Source organism: Chelonoidis abingdonii, chromosome 7 (genome assembly GCF_003597395.2).
Source record: "Chelonoidis abingdonii isolate Lonesome George chromosome 7, CheloAbing_2.0, whole genome shotgun sequence".
Classification (NCBI taxonomy): domain Eukaryota; kingdom Metazoa; phylum Chordata; order Testudines; family Testudinidae; genus Chelonoidis; species Chelonoidis abingdonii.
In genome coordinates this window covers 97,110,703-97,134,760 of record NC_133775.1, presented here as the reverse complement: position 1 = coordinate 97,134,760, position 24,058 = coordinate 97,110,703, and the positions used below count along the sequence as shown (strand labels likewise).

At 42.4% G+C, this 24,058-nt stretch overlaps 1 protein-coding gene across 1 annotated transcript in view; it reads right to left on the bottom strand.

Moving 5' to 3' along the window:
* Positions 1–23,594, bottom strand: part of FNIP1 (folliculin interacting protein 1) — a 90,525-nt gene extending 66,931 nt beyond the window's left edge. The window contains 2 exon segments of the mRNA XM_032769154.2: positions 23,375–23,501; positions 23,504–23,594. Of these exon segments, the coding sequence (XP_032625045.1) occupies positions 23,375–23,501; positions 23,504–23,594 (218 nt within the window).
* Between the last annotated feature and the right edge of the window lie 464 nt (positions 23,595–24,058).

The window sequence follows — 24,058 nt, the reverse complement described above, 5'->3', positions numbered from 1 at the left end:
CAGTACTGCCAATTCTCATAATTTTATTGTGAATCTCACAATATTTGGTGTTTTCCTTAAAGCCCCAGCTCCGGTAGTCAGGTGATCACGGGACAAAAAAGAAAAAAAATACCTAGCCCGCATGGTTGCAGGGAAAAGCTTGACAAAGGCTCAAAACCCAGAAGGCAAAAAAAGAAAAAAAAATGTATTTTTCAAATCTCATGATTGTTGAATGCATGGAGTTGACAATACTGCAGCTGCTACAATATAGTACAGGGGTTGGCAACCTTTCAGAAGTGGTGTGCCGAGTCTTCATTTATTCACTCTAATTTAAGGTTGTGTGTGCCGGTAATACGTTTTAGTGTTTTTTAGAAGCTCTCTCTCTCTCTCTCTAAGTCTATATATTATATAACTAAACTGTTGTACTGTAAAATAAACAAGGTTTGCAAAATGTTTAAGAAGCTTCATTTAAAATTAAATTAAAATGTTGATCTTACACCACCGGCCCGCTCAGCCCGCTGCTGGTCTGGGGTTCTGTTCACCGAGGCCGGCAGTGGGCTGAGCGGGGCCTGCAGCTGGAACCCCGGCTGGTAAGGGTCCGACAGTCAGAACCCCAGACCGGCAGCGGGCTCTGCAGGGCCGGTGGCCGGGACCCCAGACTGGCAGCGGGCTGAGCGGCTCAGCCTACTGCTGCTCAGGGGTTCCATCCACCGGCTCCTGCCAGCCAGGATCCCGCATGCTGGACCCGTTCACCCCGCTGCTGATCTGGGGCCTCTGCCCTGCCCACATACAGTGGGTACCTACCTTCTCCCTGGTTCTGACCCATTCTCTTCCTCTCTCTGCACTGAGCTGAGGGTGGGTGTGCACTGAGCACAGGGCTGGGGGTGAAGGGTCTGGCCAGGAGCTGGAATGAGGAAGGTGCCTCAGGGTTGGGGCAGGAGATTTGGGTGTGGGGCACTTACCTGGAAGGTTCCATTTCGTGCAAGGAGTGCAGGTGGAAATGTGGGGTGAGGTGGGGTGCAGGAGCTCCCATTCTGTGCTTAGGGTGGGGATGTGAGGGGTGCACGATGGGGCTGGGTATGTGGGGGGTGCAAGAGTCAGAGCAGGGGGGGGCTGGGTATGTGTGGGGGTACCAGAGTCAGGGCTGCAGTCATGGGCCGGGGTGAAGGAGTCAAGCAGAAGGCTGCGTGTGTATGAGGGGGATCAGGGCTCAGGACATGGGACTAGGGGTGTGCGGGGCACAGGGCTCAGGGCAGAGGGCAGGTGTGTGTGGGGGGGGTCAGGGCTCAGGGCAGAGGGCTGGAGAGGTTATGCCCCTATTCCACCCCCTTCTTCCCGGAGGCTCTTCCCCCACTTCTTGTCTGTCTCCGCCAGGAGCAGTGAGCACGCTGACTCTTCTTCCCGACCCCCTCCCTCGCAAGGGCCATCAGCTGATCAGCTGGCAGGGAGGGAGGAACAGAGAGGCGGAGGAGGGGCAGGAACCCAGCACACTACGAGAAGAGACAGGGAAGCTGTCAGGACCAAGCTTCTGCCCCCTGCCCTTGCCCTCTGCCCCCACGGGACTCTGGCAGACAGCAGCACGCCATTAAAAATCGGGTCACGTGCCATCTTTGGCATGCGTGCCACAGGTTGCCGAACCCCGATAAAGTATTTGGAGCATCACTGATTTGCCGTCCTGATTCTAGCAAACTGCATGCCAGGCCACTCTGGTCTGTAACTTCTTGGCCAGCAGAGCAGATTTCCCCAAAGCCAGCAGCCATGCACTGCTTTGTAACCCAAACAGACCATAACCAACAAACTCAAGTTCAACAGGACTGCTGTCCAGCTCCGGGGATACACAGATGACCCCTGGTGGACATCTGCATCCTGCAACTACTCTGTGAGAAAGAAGACTCCAGCTCTAGGGGATGAGGGCAGGCAAGCCAGTCTCACGCAGACTTAAGTTCCCAATAGGGTTGCCAACTACCTAATGGCACAAAACCAAAAACCGGACAGCTGACAATCCTAGTTCCCAATGACCACCCCAGAAGATCCACACACGCTGCTCTGGAGCTCAGTATACGACAGAGGTTGCCAGCATCAATGAAGCAACCTGTTTATATATTTTAAAAACGCGCTGCAGGGTTTGTTTCCCAAATCTTATAAGGGAAAAAAATACTGCCTTGCCTGTGAAAGTGATATGACTTGAACATGTAGTGTGGGGATTTGAGCATTCTTTGGCCATAGTCCACTTCCATATAATTGATTAAGGTGGCTGCACTTGTGACTAGGCGATAATTGAGAACCCAATAAATCTCCAGACAAGTATGTGACAACCGGACTTGGAAAGCGATTGCGACAGAGCCTCTGTAACTTGATGCAATTAAAAAACAAACCAAAATTAAAATAGGCTATTAGTTATTTTTCACTCACAAATGCCAAACCAGCCGGAATGCCTCATCCTGCATTCTTTGGCCACCAACTTCATCTCCAGCAGGAATCAAAAGGAGCTTGTGGGGGCACACGGACCAATATCTTAAAAGTCCTCCAATGTCTTGAAAACACGTGTAAACTCAACCACTCCAACAGCTCCATCCATTCCCCTCTGTCGCCCCACCCCATGTATGATTCTTAGAGTGTAGGTTCTCCTGCAGTTTATCCAATCCATTATCCTGGAGAAAAAAAGTATTTGGTTGTGATTCAGGATTTCTCAGACAAAGAAGAAGAAGACAGACATCAGCAGTGATCCTCCAAAGATTCACAACGATCAGGGTATGAGTAACATTTTACTTCATCCCTCATGTGACCACTTAATTATGTGTTGATTCATTCAGTCATGAGATACGATTGAGACGCAAGCAAATAAGGATGCAAGCCCTAACGCCAAAGAAATAGTCATGCCTGTTCTGCCAGTTTCTATATTAGCAAAGCAGAGAGGGGACATCCAGTTCTGACAGGCAAAACGGACATTTCTTTACATATAAGCCAATCTCCAAATCACTTCAACCTTTTGCTAAGAAGCAAACATTTGAATGGTCTGGGAATTGGATGCCCAAAAGACCAGTATTCATTTTATCCCAGTCACTGAAGTTAAGACCAGCTGGGATATTCTAATTCTTACATTTTTTAGACTGAACCTTGCAAGGAATGTAGGCAGAGCTCTCTGAGAGCAGGCCCTTTCCTCTGATGATCCAGGTCTGAGTTGTTTCAGGATATGAAGCATTTATTTTATTTTAAGTGTATGAGCAACTGTCCCAGGATATGATCGTGGCCACGGCAGTATTTCTCTGGTTTCCTTTTGCCAAACAGCTTTTTTGTACTGGGCCTAGCTGCTATAGCAACAGACTCTTTAAAAAAAAAAATAAATTCAATTTTCATTATAACGTAAACCAATTTGCAAACAGTGTGGATATTTATAGTCAGAAAAGTTAGAGGAAATTAATCTACATGTATTTACTGAAACTAAAGCATGACATATTGATACTTAAAATACTTTAACATTTTCAGTGTAAAATCTGGTTTCACAGTTATTTGACACAGCATGTCATTGTTACTCAGTGTACGTTAACTCATGTTACTGGATCATTTATAAAAATATTCCTATAAAATTGACATTAAGTAATGGTGAACTAATGACTTTTCCACGGGCTGTATTTTATTTCATTTGGATGTGTTAGATACCTACAGCTTATTTCCATAGGAAAAATACTGCATGGGATCTTTATATACAACCTTGAATCTTCACTAAATCATTTATTTCAATAGCAACAATTTTAGACACTTGTGGCCTTATCCTTCCTCATGGGCCCTTTAATCATAAAGGTTCCTTTACAAATATTAGGCCCTAAATCAGCAAGCTGTTTAAACATGTGCCTAACTCTAACCATGTGAGTAGTCAATGGAAATACAGTATTTAGGGGCTGAAAGTAAGGCATGCATTTAAACACTTTGCTGAATCAAGGTCTTTGGAATTCACCAAAAATTCAGTCTCAGTTACACAGGAACAACTGCAAGCTAAACACAGGTGTTGATTATCTAAACAAGTGTAATAAATTAAGATATAAAGAATGACATACAGTACAGTTATAAACTATGGTGATGTTCCTATACACTCATATTGCATATTACCCAATGAACTTCTAACATTATTGAAAATAAATTATGGCCAACACTTGTCATCTCATCACTTCCAGTGATTCTCTGTCATTTGTTAAGAGCCAACAGGCTCTTGGCTTTGCACAAGACAAACAGGGTATGTCTACACAGCAACTGAACATCTGCAGTTGGCCCGTGTCAGCTGGTTTGGGTTGCAGGGCTGTAACACCACAGGGTAGACATTCAGGCTCAGGGTGGAGCCTGGGCTCTGGGACCCTCCTCTCTTGCAGGGTCTCAGAATTTGCACTCCAGCCCAACCCCAAACATCTACACCACAATTTTACAGCCTCACAGCCCAAGCCCTGCAAGTTTGAGACAGCTGACCTGGGCCAGCTGTGGATGTTTAATTTCTGAAGTTCCTGAACAACTTAAAATTCGAGGGTCTGATCCTGCAAATATATTACGAAGTACAGCAGTCAATACCTGTGTTTAACTACAAGTAGACAAGGATAATATTCATGGCAATAGAAGCAACATTCAGCAGCAGCTGTTTGAAAGGTCAGGACATAAAAGAAAGATGCATCTATCTATCATAAGATGCCCCAGGAAACAGACAGGAAGGTGTTAATTGAGGAGGTTTGTTTTCTTCCCCCTCCTCTCATACAATGCTGGGATAGAGAAGACATGAGAGGTTAATGTTCGTGGGCACTGCTCTCTATCTTTTCTACTTAGGTGGCCCCCACAACCATAGTGCCTGAACACCTCCCAGTCTGTAAGATAGTTCTCCTCACCACACTCCCATGAGGCTGGGAGATGCTTTTTCCCCATATTACAAATAGGAAACTGAGGCACAGAGACACTAAGTAACTGGTCCAAGGTCACCCAGGAAGTCTGTGGCCAAGCAAGTTTTCCCAAGTTCTGAACTACCTTTCTCCTGTAGTCAACTTTTTCTTGTCAGCGTTGCAGAAGATAAATTTTAATTTACTTACAACTTTTGAGCCAAGTCATCACTATCTAATTGTAATTAACTTCAGCAAAGGGGCACTAAGCCACCAGTCTCTGGGAATAACATCTTCCTCATGCCTTAGTTGATATAACAGACAGCTGTCACACTATTAAAAAGTATATAATGATCCTTATGATAACCGAATTGTTCATATTGATTAAAACGTAGTTCTGATACATGCTACTAAAAAATCAAAAGCATAAAAGAATAGCTCTGAACAGGAGATTAATGAAAATCCAATATATAATTTAAATTATAGTGAAAGTCAGCACTCACCGACAAACGGGGATATGACCAATCCAAGATGATGTTTCAGAGCACCCTTAACACAAACCAAGATGAACATGTCTCACAAAACTAGCCGCCTCTAGTACCTCAACCTTTACATAGCCATCTAACAAGTACTATTGCTGGCCTAAAACTATCCAGACAGTCTTGCTGAGCCTATGCTTCAGTGACAGGGACACTGAGAGAGATCAGAGTCAGGATAGTAGGTGCGAAAAAACAAAGTTAGAGTAACTGCACTTTTAGCGTCAACTGTGCTACTAACAGCAATAGAAACCTTTGGAGAATGTTGAAGCATTCTATAGCCTGGCCTTAATGGGGATGTAGAGATAGACAATGGCAGTGGATAACTGATCATCCTGGACAATTTTAACTTAAGTGGCTTCAGATGTCTTCAAACTGTACTGTCTTCTTTTCACTGATTTTGCTGATTTGTGGCCCAATTCTGCAAGCCCCTGTGTACGCAGAACTCCTGTTTGTTTCAGTTCTGTGACCGGAGGGTGTGTAGACCAGCTCCTTGGTTCAGAACAACAGCCCACCTCTAAAGCAGGCGGGCAGTTGTGCATTCTTTAACAGATGTACTGAAGAATATCGATGCCTCCTAAGGATAGCAACTAACCAAGTGGGTCTATGCTACAGTTTGCCTTCCAGGAGGCATATGGAACAGCTGCCATATGAGGACAGACTGGAACTTTTCAGCTTGGAAAAGAGACGACTAAGGAGGGATATGATATTAAAAAAGGTCTATAGAATCATGACTGGTGTAGAGAAAATAAATAAGGAAGTGTTATTTGCTCCTTCTCAAAATGCAAGAACTAGGGGTCACGAAATGAAATTAATAGGCAGCAGGTTTAAAACAAACAAAAGGAAGTATTTTTTCACACAATGCACAGTCAACCTGTGGAACTCCTTACCAGAGGATGTTGCAAAGGCCAAGACTATAACAGGGTTCAAAAAAGAACTAGATAAGTTCATGGAGGATAGGTCCATCAATGGCTATTAGCCAGTATGGGCAGGTTCAGAAACTGTTTGCCAGAAGCTGGGAATGGGTGACAGGGGATGAATCAGTTGATGATTACCTGTTCTGTTCATTCCCTCTTGGGCACCTGGCATTGGCCACTATCAGAAGACAGGATACTGGGCTAGATGGACCTTTGGTCTGACCCAGTATGGCCATTCTTATGAGGGCATTTCTCTGCAACTTAGTTCAAACTCAAGCACTGAATATTCCCACGCAGTTTCTACCCTACTGGGTCTAGAAGCTGGATGGGCCCCTTCATAATTAACTTGCAGAAGAGACAAGAGAGTCCATTTCTGTCTGTTCAAATACTACAAGACTCATGTAGGTATTGTGAAGAAAAAGTCTAGACTGCTCAATTCTCCATAACAAGAGTGATGCTGCTCACTGCTTTTCCAATTTAAGGTTTCTAAGGTGACCTGAAACTATTTCAGGTAGGCCTATATAGAGCAGACACTGAAAGAAACTAATTAACTTGACTTTAATATTCTATAACTGCAAGCAGATCAGGACAAATAAAGAATGGATCTGAACACACTGCACAGAAGAACAGCTCCATCTGAGGTTTGCAAAAGTAGAAAAATGGGATAGCCTGGTAGTTGAGAACCAAAGCGAACCACTAACTTGATCCTACAAAATGCAGAGCGCTCTGGTCCCCCGATCCAGCACAGCACTTAGGCATGTGCTTAGCTATTAACCTCCGGGTCATTCCACTGACATTATCAGAATTATTCACAGGCTCAAAACTAAGCACAAGGATAAAAACAGCAGCCTAGCATGAGGCTACAGGTGAATCCCCAAACACTTCCTGGATGAGGCCTTGTACCATCACCAGGAAGGAGGTGAAGGAGCATTGTCACATCATCACTGCTTAGCTGCATGGAATTGCCTAGTCAAATTCAGACTATTGAAAAAATAAACAAATACCAGAGTAAAGACAGGCCAAATCTAGACCCTGAAATCTGGATCCCTTCATACTGGAGTTAGAAGGGAAGGTGGACTGCATTTGAAACCCATTTCTACCATCATAGTCAATCAAGTTTAGATCCCAGATTGGAAAGGGATCTGTTTTATAGTGCAGGTACAGCTGAAATCTCTGTTCAAATACATCATTTTGGGCCAGCATCTCAACAGAAAAAATTACAAGGTATTTTCAGAATTACTGAACCCAGACCCAATTCAGATTCAGTCTTCTCAGGTCTGCTTTATATAGAGTTGACTTGAATGTCAAACACATACTGAGGAAGGGGGGTGGGGGAGTAGGCACAGAAAGGTTTTATGAATCAGGTTTTATAGAATTACATTATTTCTCCAATCTACTTTTGAGTGGCACTCAACGTATCAGCTTTTGTCTCTATCATATGCTCCTTTCACTGAACTCAGCCAACTGTGAACAGCAACATGGAGAAAAGGAGCACTTATAAGCTGTTGCAAAAGGAGAGTTTATAGGCTGGAAAATGAAGTATTATTAGATTGGTGGTTTTCCCCTTGGGTTTATAAATTATGCTACACCCAGCAGTACAATAATAAGGGTACAAGGTTGAAAATAATAATACACAGTGCTTGAAAAAAAATGATATTAAGATATATATAGCCAAGATTTTCAACAGTGACAGGTGCTTTTGGGTGCCCAACTTGAACCATCTAAATGAGGATGGGATTTTCAGAAAAAGCCGAGCACCCAATTTCTGAAAATCAACCTTTTTTTAAGGTGTCTCAAGTAGGATGTCCAAAATCATTAGTCATTTTTTAAAACTGTAGCCATGAACACACACTGTACGGAGATTATGGGTAAAATTTTCAGAAATGCCTTAGTGATTTAGGAGCCTACATCCCATGGTTTCAATGAGACTTAGGCTCCTAAGAGTATAAGTCACTTTTGAAAATGGGACTTAAGCTCCTAAGTGCCACACATTCAAAGGTATATAGGTGCTTAAAGATGCAGATGGGCACCTAGTGGAATTTTCAATGGGAACGAGGCACCTAATCTTAGGCACTTATGAAAATCTCACGAGGCCCCTATCTGAATCTCCAGGTGCCTAAATACCTTTGAAAATCTGGCCCTAAGTGCCTATGTCACTTTGGTTGGTTGGTCAAACTTAGCACAAAGGTTCAAAACAGAGAAATTTAAAATTAAGGAAGCAGCAGCCATCTTGTCTCACCTTTATTGCGTAAGGAAATACACCCAACTGTACACATTAGAACAAGCACTGTCTTTATCACTGGGTTCAGGCGGCACATACAAACCAAATCAAATTTTCCCTTCACAATGTATGCAGTCAACAGAAATAGCTGATAAAAGCTACATTGTGCAGTTGGATAGGCTGTATTCTACAGAGATAGACTAAAATATATATGATAAAATCCACCCATTTTGTAGCCAGTACTAATGAACTAGTTTAGAGTGCTGTGCAAGTCAACCAAGGCCAACACAGCGGCTTGTCTGGCATGGCTAGAGTGACTCCTGTCTGCCTCTTGGTGACACAATCTTGCTATAGCAGAACAAACCGCTTCTGGTGTAGCACTGATCTGATCCACTGCAGGATACTCACAGTGTCACCAAGCACATTTTGTTTCATTCATGTAAAACTGTTAAAAAAAAAAGGAACAAAAACCTAGTGTTCCCCCTATTCCGCGGGGAGCAGCAGATTTGGCTTTACTCTCACTACAGCACAAAAAGGAACACTAGCATTTTTTGTCCAGCTTTTTTCCTCTATTAAATCAGTTCACGTGAGCATCTGGAAGATGGGGGGACCCTACGAAAGCTGGTGCCACGGATATCCTGTTGTGAACCATTAATAGCATGACAAGAAGCCATCTATTCTGCTGTATCAATTAGAAAGAATGGCTCACAAGTTGGATGGCTTGAGCTGTCAATACCACCAGACTTTGTTCAGGCTGGCTTTTCTAAAGGCACTGTTGGCAATATAATTGCTTGCTCTGTTCCCGTCCCCTGCTCCTCTCCTTGGCATTGTGTATGTCACTTAAAATTATCCGAGTTAAAGACCCTAGCAGCTTTTGCTCTGCAGCCTGTGGCACAAAAACAGGATGGTGCAGCAGCCAGAAGGAACATGAAAGAGGGAGAGGCTGAGACAGCAGGCCTCCAAGAAAGGGGGTAATTTGGAAAAGGACAAAAGAACAGGGGGGAAAGTGACCTGGCTTCACTTGTTTCTTTAAAAGAGAGAGAGAGGGAAAGAGAACATGAATTTCTTTTCCAAAGCAGAGGAAAATGGATGTCACTAGCAGAGAGAACAACAGATAGAATTCAAGGAAAATACAGAAGAAAGAGGTGCGTGGAGCATTTAGGTGAATTAATTCTTTCATGTGTGTCTCTCCTCCCTCCGATTTATTGTTGCACTACATTTCAGTGTAGTTCCCTTGAAGGCTGCCAGAGAGAGAGAGTGTTTATGTTTTCAGGGTTGAAAGGGGAGTTGCAGAATGTTACCACTTCACATCCAACTAGGCTGACCAGATCGCAAGTGTGAAAAATCAGGACACTCTGGGTGCAGCAGGGGTGAGAGATATAGTTGTGTATATAAGACAAAGCCCCTAACATCAGTTTTTAATTATGTGCCATTTTTAATGTTACTTCTTTCAAACAAACATGGATTCCAAATCCAATCTACTGCCGTTTTCCTGCAGACATGCTGAAGGTGGACACAGCCCATGCATCTGCTGATAAAGAACAAAGGGGCACAAATGAGGGCACATGGGGTACCTCTACTTTGTAGCTGGGAGCGAGCCACCCACACCTGAGGCAGTGGGGCTTGGGCGGGCTCAAGCTTCGGTCCCCCTTTCTGGGCTCATATAGTAATTTTAGTTGTTCGGGGGCGGGGTCACGATGCAATGAAGTTTGACTTGCTTGACTGGTCTCTTTTTCTTCCCGTTTCATTTGGTTCTGACCTCTCTCTCACCCCTTCACCCTGATGTGTTTTCCATACTGGGCCCCAGCTTTCACAGCACTAAGTGGCTTTGATTCCTATAGACTTCAATTGGAGTTGAGGATGCTCAGCACTTTGCTAGAGTGAGCCCTTTATTTCTAATTCTCTTCTGTGCTGCAATTACATTCCTAGTTTTCCATGCCAGTTACCTGTCCATTCCGTAGCTAATACACTTCTTGAGTTTTACTTTGTTTATATGTCTCCCTCTTCCATTTGGTTGCCGACTAGTGTCCTCTCATGAGCACAATTTATCTGACTTGTTCTGCGGGCTACTAAAGGAAAACAAACATGAAGGGAAGCCTTACAATGAAAAGTGCTAAAGGAAGGGGGAAAAACAACATCTCCTTAGGCTAATGGGGGAATGGCATTGTATATTAATTCTCAGAAACAGAAATCCCAGCTTCTGTCCCCGAAGTTTGAAAGAATCAGTCTTATTCATCCGAGAACACACACACACGCACTTCACTTCATATGACACTCCATTAATTAGGATATAGTTTAATACACTGATCTTTACATTTTACATAAACACATTTAGATTAACCAGTGCATCTAATTTATCTTCACTTTATAATGCTGTGGTGCTTTTGTTCACTTAATTTGTTCAGATGGGAGGAGAAAACCTTAACATATAAAGCATAAAGTTAAAGTTTTTAAAAAATGCAACACTTAATTATGTTATCCATCACCCCTGAAGAATCTGCTTCAGCCTACTCTGATCTTTGCCTCTTTTAATACTATGTTTTCTACGTTTGTGTTTCAAAAATGTGGATCTTGCCTATTAAAGATCAGTGCTTTATGCGTGATCTGGATTCAAAAGATGTGGGTAGTTATTCTAGTCTTTTCAGCTTCTTCATAACCATCCAATTTGTCGGTAGGAGGACTTCCTTTTCTACTAAGAAAGTAGAGTAATTTCCAGTAACTTGAGTCAACTGAAATATGTTTAGGTAATGAAAAATGTTCTTCTGTCTGACTATTTTAGTCACCTTTAAATAGAAACAGTCTACCTTTAAATAGGAACAATCAGCGCTGTAAGCCAATTCACTGGCCTAAAATTGGAGACATTTCATTCAATTTTCCCTCCCTTGGTATTCACCCCTTCTTGTCAACTATTAAGAATAGGCCACTTCCACCTTAACTGAATTGGCTCGTTAGCACTGAGCCCCCACTTTGTAAGGCACCACCATCTTTTCATGTGCTAGAATATATATTCTGCTTACTGTATTTTTCACTCCATGCATCTGATGAAGTGGGTTTTAGCCCACGAAAGCTTATGCCCAAATAAATTTGTTAGTCTCTAAGGTGCTACAAGGACTCCTCATTGTTTTTGAGGAATACTAGGGTCAACGGGACAGAACAGGATTATTTCTCTTACATATTCTAGACTGATTTCAGGCCACAATTAGTGCTGGAGACATAATGAAAACATCATGGAGAAATATACTGGAGGCCATATGGAGATAGCACTAATGTATGATGTTCAAGCTCCAAGATGGTTAGTTCTGATGAGGATTCCTCCTGGGGTAATGGATATGAGACAACATGCTATATTGATATATCTAACACTATCAGCTGCTTATGCCATTGATCACAAGGTGCTGCTGATTCATGTGCAGGACCTATCTGAGGTGTATGGGTTCTCTCTATAGCAGATCTGTTCATTACTAAGTGGCATAGGGACATCAATCCAGAGAGCCCTCTAATCTGAGGCAAATATGTGGTCTGGTTTATCAACACAGTTTCAACCTATATACAAAAGCCACTTGGAGTGACAGCTTAAATTATGATTTTAGAGTTTAGGTTTTGTTTGGGCACCCAGAGGTCATCAAGTATAGGCATCTAAAAATTAAAGGCTATTACATGTTCACAATACAGTGAAGAGAAAGAAGTCATTCTGGTGGCACTTATACATTTACTAACTCATGCGTTTATACAGAACTAGAGCCAGGGAAGGAGGCACTGATTTCCTAAAGTGTGAACTATTCTGAGTTTGGATGTGTGTGCATTATAAAATAATACACATACTACAGGCTTATGTAGTACTTTGAATACTACTTCCTGTTGTAATTCACATGTTTCAACAATGAATGTATTTTGCTTTTGATTACAATGGGAATTATTATTAAACCTCTGAAAAGTACATCATTGTACTCTGAATAATATTATCGACACAAGCTACTGGTTTGATGATGGAGGTGGGCAGGGAGGAGGAGGAGGTTGCCGGGTAATCATTCTTCTTTATAAGTGCAAATTATCCCACATAAAAGTCTCCACTGAACATTAAGTAAAAGAAAAATGCATCATTTAAAAAAAATCCTCTTTGAAGCTGATACAGTAAAGGCTACATAATGACTACAGAACAGAACACAAGTCTACATTTATTTTTAGAAATAAATGATTAATCCTTCTGAGGGACTGCCCCTTCTGAATGGAATCTTTATGGTTGAATCCCTTAAGCAGTTAGTCTCACATTTGTATTGTGCAAATGAGTTTTTCAAAGGAATATTTCTTAAATACAAGTGATGTTACTACTCAGAGTAAAAGTGGAGTAACTGATGCATTAGCAAGGGATTGACAAATGACTGACATTATTTTCTGGTTTTAATTGACAGAATTTAGCTCACGTAATTTCTTTTTCTTACAGCAACAGTTCCAGAAAATTGTTCTTCCCACTATACCCCAACCATTTTGAGCTTACTAAGGGCCAAATTCTGCTCTCAGTTACACGAGTGTAAGTCCACCATAACTGGATGGTGGATTTACCCTAGTGTAACGAGCACTGGAAGTTACACAGACGTGATTTTCTGGGAGTTACACAAATATGTGATTTTGCAGACACTCTGTTACAGATGTAGCAACAGGAGAGAACGCACTCTGCAAGCACGAAACTGCCATGTATGTTATTTTCCACTTGTAAAATAGGCTATAAAGTAGCCATTTTTAGAACCAAGACAGAATTACAGCAAAATAAAATCAAGTTTCAGTCTCTAACTCATTTGGGTCAGTTTATCTAACAATTCACTGTGAAGGATTCAATTTTTATTTTCTAGTATGCGCTCTGAGTGTGTGTTAGCTTAGCAGAATACAAGGGCCAGATCCCCTAAAGAAAAGCATTGATGGGATTGAAAACCCTGTAAGTGTCAACCCAAGTAGTTCCTGATTCATCACTCCAACAGCAGCTGGGGTGGGGAAGGGATCTTCCTCCCCCAGGCACACATCACAGAACAAATCGGCGAGAGAATTTCAGGGGCTATGGTATACTTCGTGCTCCCAGCCCCTTGAGCCCCTCTACCTAAGACCTGACGTGGAGGAGGAACAGAAGGATGCTGTGCAGAGCACCTCAAACTCCTCTAAGAGCCCTTCCTACCTCAGTCACGAAACCCACACTACCTTGACTATGGGCAGAGGTGTTTGCGTTCCATTGCGTGGAGGTAATTTTAACACTGACAGCGTATCTGCAGGCTCTGAGGGCCTCTCTCACTCTCTCTCTATCACCATGGAAACAGTACCCACCCCATGCCTCCTCTCCCAAGCCCACCAAACCCCAGCCTCCCCCATGCCACATCTGGCTCACTTGCCACCGTGACAACCCAATGGAGGAGAGGGCAGCCAGAAATCCATGTAACACTTTCTTCACAGAATGTGCTACACAGGACAAAAAGGCTGCCTGGCGTAATCAGAGTAATGCATGAAAAGATGGCTATCAACCATAGGGAGAATCTCTGATCAGCTGGCAAGAGGAGGCCATCTAAGCAGATACTGTGGAAGCCATTTTAGTACACTGGTTAGATCAGAGATCAGACCACATAGCTTTAACCTAGGGTCATCAGTTCTGGTTGGACGAATTCCAGGAGGTTTCATCACGACATAATCTTTAATTAAAGATTAAATGTTTAATTCCTGGAGACTCCAGGACAATTCTGGAGGGTTGGCAACCCTAAACCCCTTAAGATTCCAAAGATGGAAAGGGAAGCAATATAATTCATTTGCTATAACTTCATTTCAAATAACATTATCCTAACGAGGAGACAAGACACGAAGTGGAACATAGCGAGACACTGCTCCAGAGGCAGCCTGGAGCAGATCAGAGATCAGATCGCAGCCCTTCTTCATAAAACTCGTGCTGTCCCAGCATGAGGAAGTGATAATCCAGAGAACACAGAAGGCTGATACATGCACGAATCATAACAAACTCGTGATCTTTACTACAGCCTACAGCACCTGATCTCACAGAACACAAAAGAAGTGCTTGGCCACTGAAAGAGCCCGACTAAGACGGAGGTAACATTACTAAGGGAACAAAGGGTGACTTTAGTGTTTTGAAGTTGGTTGATTTCACATCTTTTAATTCCTTTTTTAAAAAAAGTATAAAGGCATTTTCTAATCAGCAGCAGGGGAGCAGAAAGATCTTTTCACCCACTCAGTTTCTCCCTTGAAAAGGGCCAGATTGTGACCATCCTGCACACCCACAAAGGAGAGTGTAAGGTGCTACCTGTATCACTGGAGGGTGGAAGACAGCCGCCTTAGAACCACTACAACACTGTTTCTCAAACTGGGGTCGCCGTTTGTATAGGGAAAGCCCCTGGTGGGCTGGGCCGGGCCGGTTTGTTTACCTGCCCCTTCCGCAGGTCCGGCCAATCGTGGCTCCCACTGGCCGTGGTTCACTGCTGCAGGCCAATGGGGGCTGCTGGAAGCGGCAGCCAGTAAGTCCCTCAGCCCCCATTGGCCTGGAGCAGCGAACCACGGCCAGTGGGAGCCGCGATCAGCCAGATCTGCGGACGGGGCAGGTAAACAAACCAGCCTGGCCTGCCAAGGGCTTTCCCTACACAAGCAGCGACCTCAGTTTGAGAAACACTGCACCACAACCTCGCCCATACCTGCAGGGGAAGTGGGAGTAGAGCATACAAAGGGTATCAGACTGGTTCAGGGAACATTCCCTCTGGAGCATGAGGCAGTTTTCAAAGGCACAAAGGGCAGTCAGGCACCTAAGTCCTCCTGACTTGCAATGGAAGTTAAGTGCCTAACTACCCTCTATGCCTTTGAAAATCTTCTTCCCCTTTGACTTGCTGTATCACAAGCTGCTTTCTGGAGCAGCACAATCATGCATTGCCCCATACATGATGCTTGCAGCACAGGCCACATTTAGCCCTAACACACCTTACAGGGACACTGTGAAACTGACTATAAACAATGTGCCATCAATACATAAAATAAACAAACTGAAAAAAAGTAGATGAGACTCTTTCCCCTCTCTCCCCCACCCTTTGTTTTCGTAATCTTACTTATTAGCTTGTCGCTATAATAGGTAGAACATTTTCAGACAGAAATGTGATTTTCAAATTGACATTGTGCCTTTAGCCGAGACCCTTATTTTTGCCCAACTGGACAGGAATGCAGGACTCCTAGAACTGTAGGGAATTCCAGACTGACTGTCACAGGCCTGGTGTAACACAGGACTTGGATGTTGGCCATCTTAATAAAAAGTGTAAGGACTTTTGAAACCCCGCAGGGATGCTAATCTGAACCTATTATACTGTTTGTTTCTGCACTCAAGGGTGAATCCTGACTTAAACAGCCCAAGGATACATAATGGATCAGCTGATAGAAAATGCCTCAACAAAATAAAGAAAGACTATCTGAAATAAGTGTTCTAGAAACAGAAATGTAGTTAGGGCACAATAAAAATATCTTTCATAATGCTAGTCAAAGTGATCATAGCTGGAGGGCAACTTCAGCACGATTTCTAGTGAGAACTGAATACATAATAAATCTTGCAAAACTCAAGCTAATTAGTAAGCCAAGAGGTCAGAGATTTTCCCACTCGTATTATAACAAAGAAGGATGGGGAAATGCCAGAAAGAGAAAGAGCAGAAAAAGCAAGGTTTAATACAAAAATCCTAGATAAACTTAATAAAAAAAAGAAATTTATTTTTTTAAAAAAAGCTTCATCAGAATGTGGTGGGACACGAGGTTATAAACTGCTTTTTGGCAGAGCTAAAGCTTTCTGAACTCAGGAAGGCTAATCTGTATATAACTAAAGTTTCCCTGGCATTGTTCGAGGTATTGCCAAATTAAAATCAGATAAGGCTCCTGATCAAGATGAGTTTTAGAACTGGCTTTAATAAGACTTTACTGAAGGGATTTGAAAAGTTTTGTAAGCGGACAAGTTTTCTGATACAATATCCTTGGCTGCACAAGCTTTAATTCCAAAAGAGGACACATCAGCTTGACTGGCTGATAGCTCAGCTGAGGAGTTATTTTATATTCTTACTAAAGACTTTTGTTAACCGTATTATCCACTAGAACTGGAGTGGCTTTCTAAAGTGATGGAATAATAAGTTTAATTCTCTGGGCTCAGGCTGAGCAGACACAAAGCCACCTATTGTTGATGGATGCAGAAAAGGCCTTTGACTAGGTGGAGTGGGGCTTTTTGTTTGCAGCAGACAGTAACCATAAAAGGGGTTTTGGCAATAACTATCTCAATTGGGTTAAATCACTCTGGATGCTCAAGCCCAAAGCCTGATAACACAAGACCTCCAAACTGTCTGACTCCCACAGGCTCTAAGAAAAGGAGGAGAAAACAACATAAAGTGGCTTTCCACAACAACACCCCATCGTTTGCATTGTTATTGATTACAAATACTGTGAAAATCTACTGAAAGGTTTTTGAGGAACTGTTTGGCTAAAAGATGAGCTTTAAAAAGATCTTTCAACTCCTCATTAACCTTACTCCAGCATTCCTTTTTTAAAAAAATCATCTGCGTCCAGTCCTGAGAGGTACCCCCCATGACTAGAAATCTGTTTCAGACATTCATTTCCAAGTTCAAAAAAGAAGTAGAAGAAGCTTATCATCGGTTATGACGGGAGAGGGAGGGCTATACAGATGAATTGCTTCCTCTGGCTTCTAGAGCATCTTTGTATCATGCTATCCATTCTCATTCCTAGGTTTATTCCAACTCCCTTCATAAATTCAACTGCCATTATTATGTATAAAGTAAATAAATAAAATAAATAAAATCTCAGGATACATTTTAAAGCTACTGCAACAGAAGACGGAGGGAATCCAGGTTGATAGCAGATACTTGCCTCATCTGCTTTCAGGAAATATTACTCTACAGCCAACCTTAGATCTTTCATATATACTGGAAACTTGACAAATCATTATCAATCAAGCAGTTTGTGCTCCAGAAAGACCCTAAGAAAAAGTATGTTTCCAGAATCGCTGCAAGTGGTCTGGTCCATACACAAGCAGAGGACACAAAAGTAAATGATTCCCTGTGTCTCCCTTTTGCCAAATTGTGTTCTCCCTCAGATACAGAAACATCTAAAAAGAGCATCTGGTGGGAAAATGTCTGCAGAGATACTCCCTGCTGTTAGTAGGAGGAGGAATTTGTATGGTTTATTTTTAAGTTGGAACAATTCCCACATACTTGAACCCCTATAACAGACGCTTTGACAAGAGCAAAATAAAGCTGACAGGCATTCATGGAACACCACCCAGGACTGGAAAATTATTCTTTAGAGCTCCTCAGATCAAACAAGATACTGAGAGGTCCTACTGAGCTCAGACCTGAAGGGACTCTCAAATTCAGTCTATCCTCCCGTTAACTGGAAGGGATAGCCAGATGCACAAGAGATCTCGAGTGCACAGAACTGTTCTGTGTAGCATAAGGAAGCTCAATGGCTCTGTCATACACAGAACACAAGAGTGCATCAAACCACAGTTAAACATTATAGGCCTATATTTCTTCACACTAGTGGAGTGAGTCTATAATGAGGTTGAGGACCCATATGTTAAAAGGCTCAAAGTGAGCAACATACTTGAACTATATAGAAAGATGTAGCCTGCATCTCCCATTAACTCCTGAGTTTTTGACTTGTAATAAAAGGAATATTTCATTTGCAGAAAAAGTAAAAATAAACTGAATGATAAGGTAGCTGGTAACATACAATTAAATGCAGCACTGTAGTGCACTGTTAGAAATCCAGAAAGAAAAATTCCATATTTACTCACCTTCTGACCCTGCCTCCAGCATTCAGTAATATAAACAGTGCAACTAGGATTTATCGTGAAGGTGACAGGTTAGCAAGATGAACAACAGATGTTGCTTAATTTAACAAGATTTTTTTTATTTTGTTTTTTGTTTTGCTTTATTTTTAATACATAGGTTGGTTAGAGAATTCACAATGCACAGAGTTCCTCTAATGGCTATTATAAATATATATATAAATAAATAACTGAACACCCTCTATTTTAAATCTGGATGGACTTGTTTTTAATAACAGGAACTGCCAAATTACCAGACTGGATCAGACCAGAGGTCAATCTAGTCCAGTATTCTGACATCAACAGTGACCAGTACCAGATGCTTCAGAATAAGGTTCAAGAAACCCTGCAGTAGTTAGTTATGATGTAAGGTGCCCCAGAGAAAGTTAACTCCTATTCCCCAGTAGTAGAGGTTAGCTTATGCCCTATAGCATGTTAAGGGTTAATATCCCTTCCAAAATTCCTAGGGATATTTCTTTTAAACGTATAATTACCATGATAACTTGGATATTTTTGCTATCCATAAATGTCTAATCCTTTTTGGACTCCTTCTCAGCGTCTGGCCTCAGTGAGATCACAGTGAGTTCCACATTCTAGTTTTGCACTGTGTGAAAATATAATTCCTTTTATAAGATTTGAATTTGCCTTTTGATTTCATTTAATATCCCCCAGTTCCCACAATATGAGACAGGGCGAACTGAAGTTCCCAATCTCCCTTCTCTGCACCATTCATTGTTTACACATTTATCATCTTTATTCTCTTTGAGATTTATACATTGGCATTACTCCAGTTAGTCCCCATTCCATATGTATCCTAACATTTCGCTTGCTTTTTAAACCCTGTGGCTGCACAGTGAGGTCTTCCCTGAGCTGGCTGCAGTAATGTTCTGCTTTTTTCCCTGTTAATACAGAATGCACTTAGGTATCTCACTAGATGAAATTACTTCATGAATTATAAAAAAAAAAATCTTTGGTATAAAGCTTGGCTAAAATATGGGTGTTAAAATACATATTAGATCAAAATACAATAGCATACATACTTTATACAATTTAATTGAGTTATGTTAAGAGCACTTAAGTGAGTTATGAATTAGCAAGCAAAGCAGCTACTTCTCTAAGGAGAAACCTTGCTATTTTTCAGTTAAAGAGGAAGACATCAGAATCTTCTTCATGGCTTCTGCTAAAAATTTTACTCCTCCATTTCGTGCAGAACTGGGTCCTCAGATTGAAACCATATTGTACAAACACTGCAAATAGTACTCACAGAAGTAATCAACGTACCAACATTAGCTGCATTCCACATCGCTACTCTAATTGATTTCAGTTAGACTACTTGTGTAAATAGTGTTGAACATGTGTGGGAATGTTTGAAGGATTGGGCCCTAATCTACTAATTTAGGGAGTGCCACATCATCAATCACAAAACTCTGGAACTGCTAATTTAATTAACACTCATTCCTGATGGATTTCCCATAGCCTGACTTGATTCTGCCTTGCAAGACTCAACACACCCACGGTAAATAAATTTGGGGGGGGGAACAAGCAAGTAAAATATTGCTTTCATTAAAATATTGTAAATTCAGTAGAATGTGTGCCTCATCTGGTAAATTTTCATAACAATTGTGCAAGCATGACTCAAATGCAAAATGTATTCATAGTTAGGGAAGAATGAGTAACTTGCACCAAGTTACCTTGATATCACTCACATGTCAGTTACTCAGTTCCATACCCTTGCATGACAATTGCTCTAAAATGTTCTATTTAACAGTTGGTTGCAGCTTTGTTTTTAAATGCCTCCAGAGCAATAACTGTTGCCTCAAAGAAGGCAATAAGTCCAGACACACAGACCAACACTTTTTTTCCCTTTAAATATGTGACCCAATTTTTCAAAAATGAAACTGATAGGTGCTTTAAAAAACTTGGCCACTTACTTAGGAACCTCAGTAAGGATTTAGGGCTCTGATCCCGCTCCCACTGAGATCAATGACAATGGTATCCTTGAGTTCAGTGATGCAAGATAAAGCCCTATGTGCCTAACTTAAGCACCAATTCTTTAAAATCTCATCCCTAATATTTTAATAAATACTTTGTCCTTGTATAGCACATTCTTCCAAAGTTTCACAGACAAGTTCATCATCATATGCCCTTCTTTGCTAAGAATTATTCCCATTTTATAGATAGGGAAACCGAGGCAGAGAGAAATTAAGCAACTTGCATAAAGGAAGTCTGTGGCAAAATAATAATAATATTCAAGTCTTATAAAGAGAAGCCAGTGTTTTAACCACAAGACCATCCTCCCTCTCCTTTGAATTTCATATCAACACACAACAAACATTTGGAGGATGCACTGAACTTTTAAGTGCTTACCGGCTGGCCCAGATCATATGAGAAGTTTGGTTTCCTTTCATGAAATATGAGTCCGATTCTGCACTCATGCAGTATTTGGAACTCAGGCAGAGCCTTATTTAACGTAAAATACCTGTTTCCTACCTTTATGGCTTTAAAGGAATTCTATGCACACTCCAAGGGTTGAATGCACTTTCACTTTCCTTTATAAGAATACAACTATTATGCTGATGACTTTAGCATGGTACTTTACATAGGCCTGTTATTCAGTTTTATCACTGGAAAATTCAGTTTAGCAAAATATAATATTAACGGGAGGTTAGGAAGACACCTTTTTATTAACAGTGTCTCCATTTAGCTATATTTTAGAAATAAAACTTAAACCTGAATATGACCACTAATAGATTCAGCATATAAAAATATCTTAATTGTGCTATAGGAAAAAAACGGTGTTTGGAAAAATACATGTCCAGTTCTGGCACACAATATTCTGTGTTAAAGGGGAAAAAAAGATATTGGCGGATGATATACTAAATTTTTTCTTCCTTACAACAAACAATCCTCAGATTATCCCCAAGTGTGTGAAACGTACCTGTTCTGTTATACACCAAATCCTCACTAGAAGATTCTCATTAAGAAGTGTCTTAGCAGCATGAGAAACAGGTAAGATATAATTGGCTAGAACAGCCCTTGAGCCCTCTCCCAGTCATGAGAGCTAGGTGCAAGATATTAAAGTGATCTAGAAAACACGCACACACACACATATGCATCTATTACAGAGGAACTGTGGACCATCCAATATGTCAGTAAAAAAATGAACTACTCAGCAGGAAAATGAAATGAAGGTGTTTTGGCAGCAATAAATAAACTTTGTTAAAGGTGTATTCCAACATTTATAACATTGGATTGTAGGTTATTTCCAAAAGTTCTCACTGACTTCCTAAGAACACAGAAGATTAATCAGTATGCTGAGAAAATGGCTATGTTAAGAGAATAGTGAGCACGTTAACTAATTACCACCCGGGATGCTTGCAGTGACAGTCTCAACAACCAAAGAAACGTTGATCAACAGATATACCATTCCAGAGGGCAGCCCTAGGGCTACACTTTTGCTGTTCCATCATGCAATGAAACTTGAAAAGATATTCAAAATATTAAATGAAGAGAGGTTCCAAGTAGTCAATTTAAAATATCAATATTGTCAGATTATGCTATTCATGACAATAAATACAAAGGAAGTATCATTTACATTTTAGTTACAAAATCATGATTGTGTTTTAAATTAATAGTTTGCAACTAGACCAGATTTTTGCTACTCCAGCTGTGACTGGAAGCTAATTAGCACTACAGAAATCTACTAGGTAGGTACTATTCTGTGTACCTATTACTATTATTATTTTATAGACGCCTAAAATACCTTCTCCGAGGTCAACCTTTTAAACTTATTTTTTAAATTTTTATAGGTCACAATATGGGAAAACTGCCAAAAAAAGAGTAGTTCTGGTCCCTGATTTTTAACTTTTCACTGGAGCCTTCATAAAGAACTGCAAACTCAAGTTCCTATACCCGACAAGGGTCCATGGATCTCTAGGGATCTGCTTTCTCCAGACAACAACAACAAAAACCACAGACTGTTAGGATTTCAGAAATACTGAGGGAATTACACATACAGCCAGGTCAAACGGAAACATTTAATTGTAAGAGGTGAAGAGGAAGGAACATTCTTGGGGGGCAAGCGTGCTTTTTTTTCTTGAAGTGTTGCGTTTGGCACCCTTTGATGGATTCAGTTCTGTTGTGGATAGATCATGACAGATTTCAGGAGTAACCCTACACTCCTGTTGGCAGCCACACATTTCGCATTTGCTCTTCCCTCTGACTGTTTTTTAAGGTCGCTCTTGCCAGATAGCAACCGTTTCCCAACTTCAAGAAAGCCAAAAGAATGACGGGTTTTTTTTTAAAGGGGCTTTAGACGCATCACAGGCGGGGAAAAAAGGGGGGGAGGAATTTGGGGACAGGGAAGGGAGAAGAGACCCCAATCCACACCGAAAGGAAGAGTCTCAACCCGATCGGAGAAAGCAGCTCATCTTGGGGGGCGTTAACCAAGGGGCTACTTCTGCTCTGCAACTTTTTACAAGCAGGACGGCGATGAAAATGAGCTTCCCTGCAGAGCGGCGGGCTCGGAGGGCTGGTCTCCCCAAGGGGAGCCGCAAGAGGAGAACACACCGAGGGCACCTTTACGAGGAAAGCTCTCCGGAGAAACAATGTTGCATGCGTCCTCCTAGTGCATTGCTAAACGCACATCAGGGGTTTCCGTCTAGCTTATTGTGTGGCCGGAGGAACCCAGGCCAAGAAACCTCTCCACCCCCGGGGCTCTCTTGGGAAAAGGGGTGGGGAGGAAGAGAAAGAAGACATGCAAACTACATGGGTGTCAAACGGGGGAGGGGGCGCTGCAAGGAGCCCAGGAGCCAACTCAGCAGCGTATCGAATCGTGCACACGAGAGTCTTCAGAGCGCGCACAATCAGAAAGGGAATGAGACCCCCCCCACACCTCCTCCTCTCTGGACTCTTCCTTGGCAGGGGGGAAACGGGGGTTACAAACAGGCTAAAAGGTAACACACTGGCCCGAGCTGGGGAGCAGAGGCGAGACAGGGGAAAGGAAAGGGCTCCCCCCGCCTTACCTGAAGACACACTCCTCCCTGGAGTCCCGGGCAGGGGAAATCAGCCCGTACTTCTTGTTGAACAGCTTCTGAAACAGGGTGGGTGGCATTTTGGGGCGCGCTGCTCCCCCAGTCTCCTTCTCTGTCCCTCCACCCAGCGGAGGCGCTGGGGCTGGAGCAGCGAACTCCTCCAACAGGCAGCTAGTTCCGCGAACCCGACTCCATTTGGTGTCACAGTCATATGACAAAAATTAGTCACTTGGAGCTGCCCGAAGAGGAGGATCGCAGGGAGGCGGGCCCGGGAGGGGTTTCTCCGGGGCCGTGCACAGCTGAGTGGCTGAGGCCCCAGCACCACGTGTTCCGGCAGCCCGGCTGGGGTTTGGTAGGGCAGGGGGAGAGCTGGATGGATCCTGCTAGTGTTTGGCCTCAGCTCCCGCTGGCTAAATGCAGAATAAATCTATCCTCTCCTAGGGCACCGACTATAACGCCGGGGCCGCCCGGATCCCATTGCAACAGCGTTGCAAAAACCTCCATCCTGCACCTAGCCCCTTTCGGACCCAGCCAGGCTCCCCCTTATTCACTCACATCCCTCTCCCAGCAAAGACCCCTAGGCCCCGGTGCGTCTCGAAGCAACGGGTGCTTCAGACGTCCAGGACAGGCAGTCGGATCCCAATTTTTGCTGCCCCTCCAATAAATAAATAAATG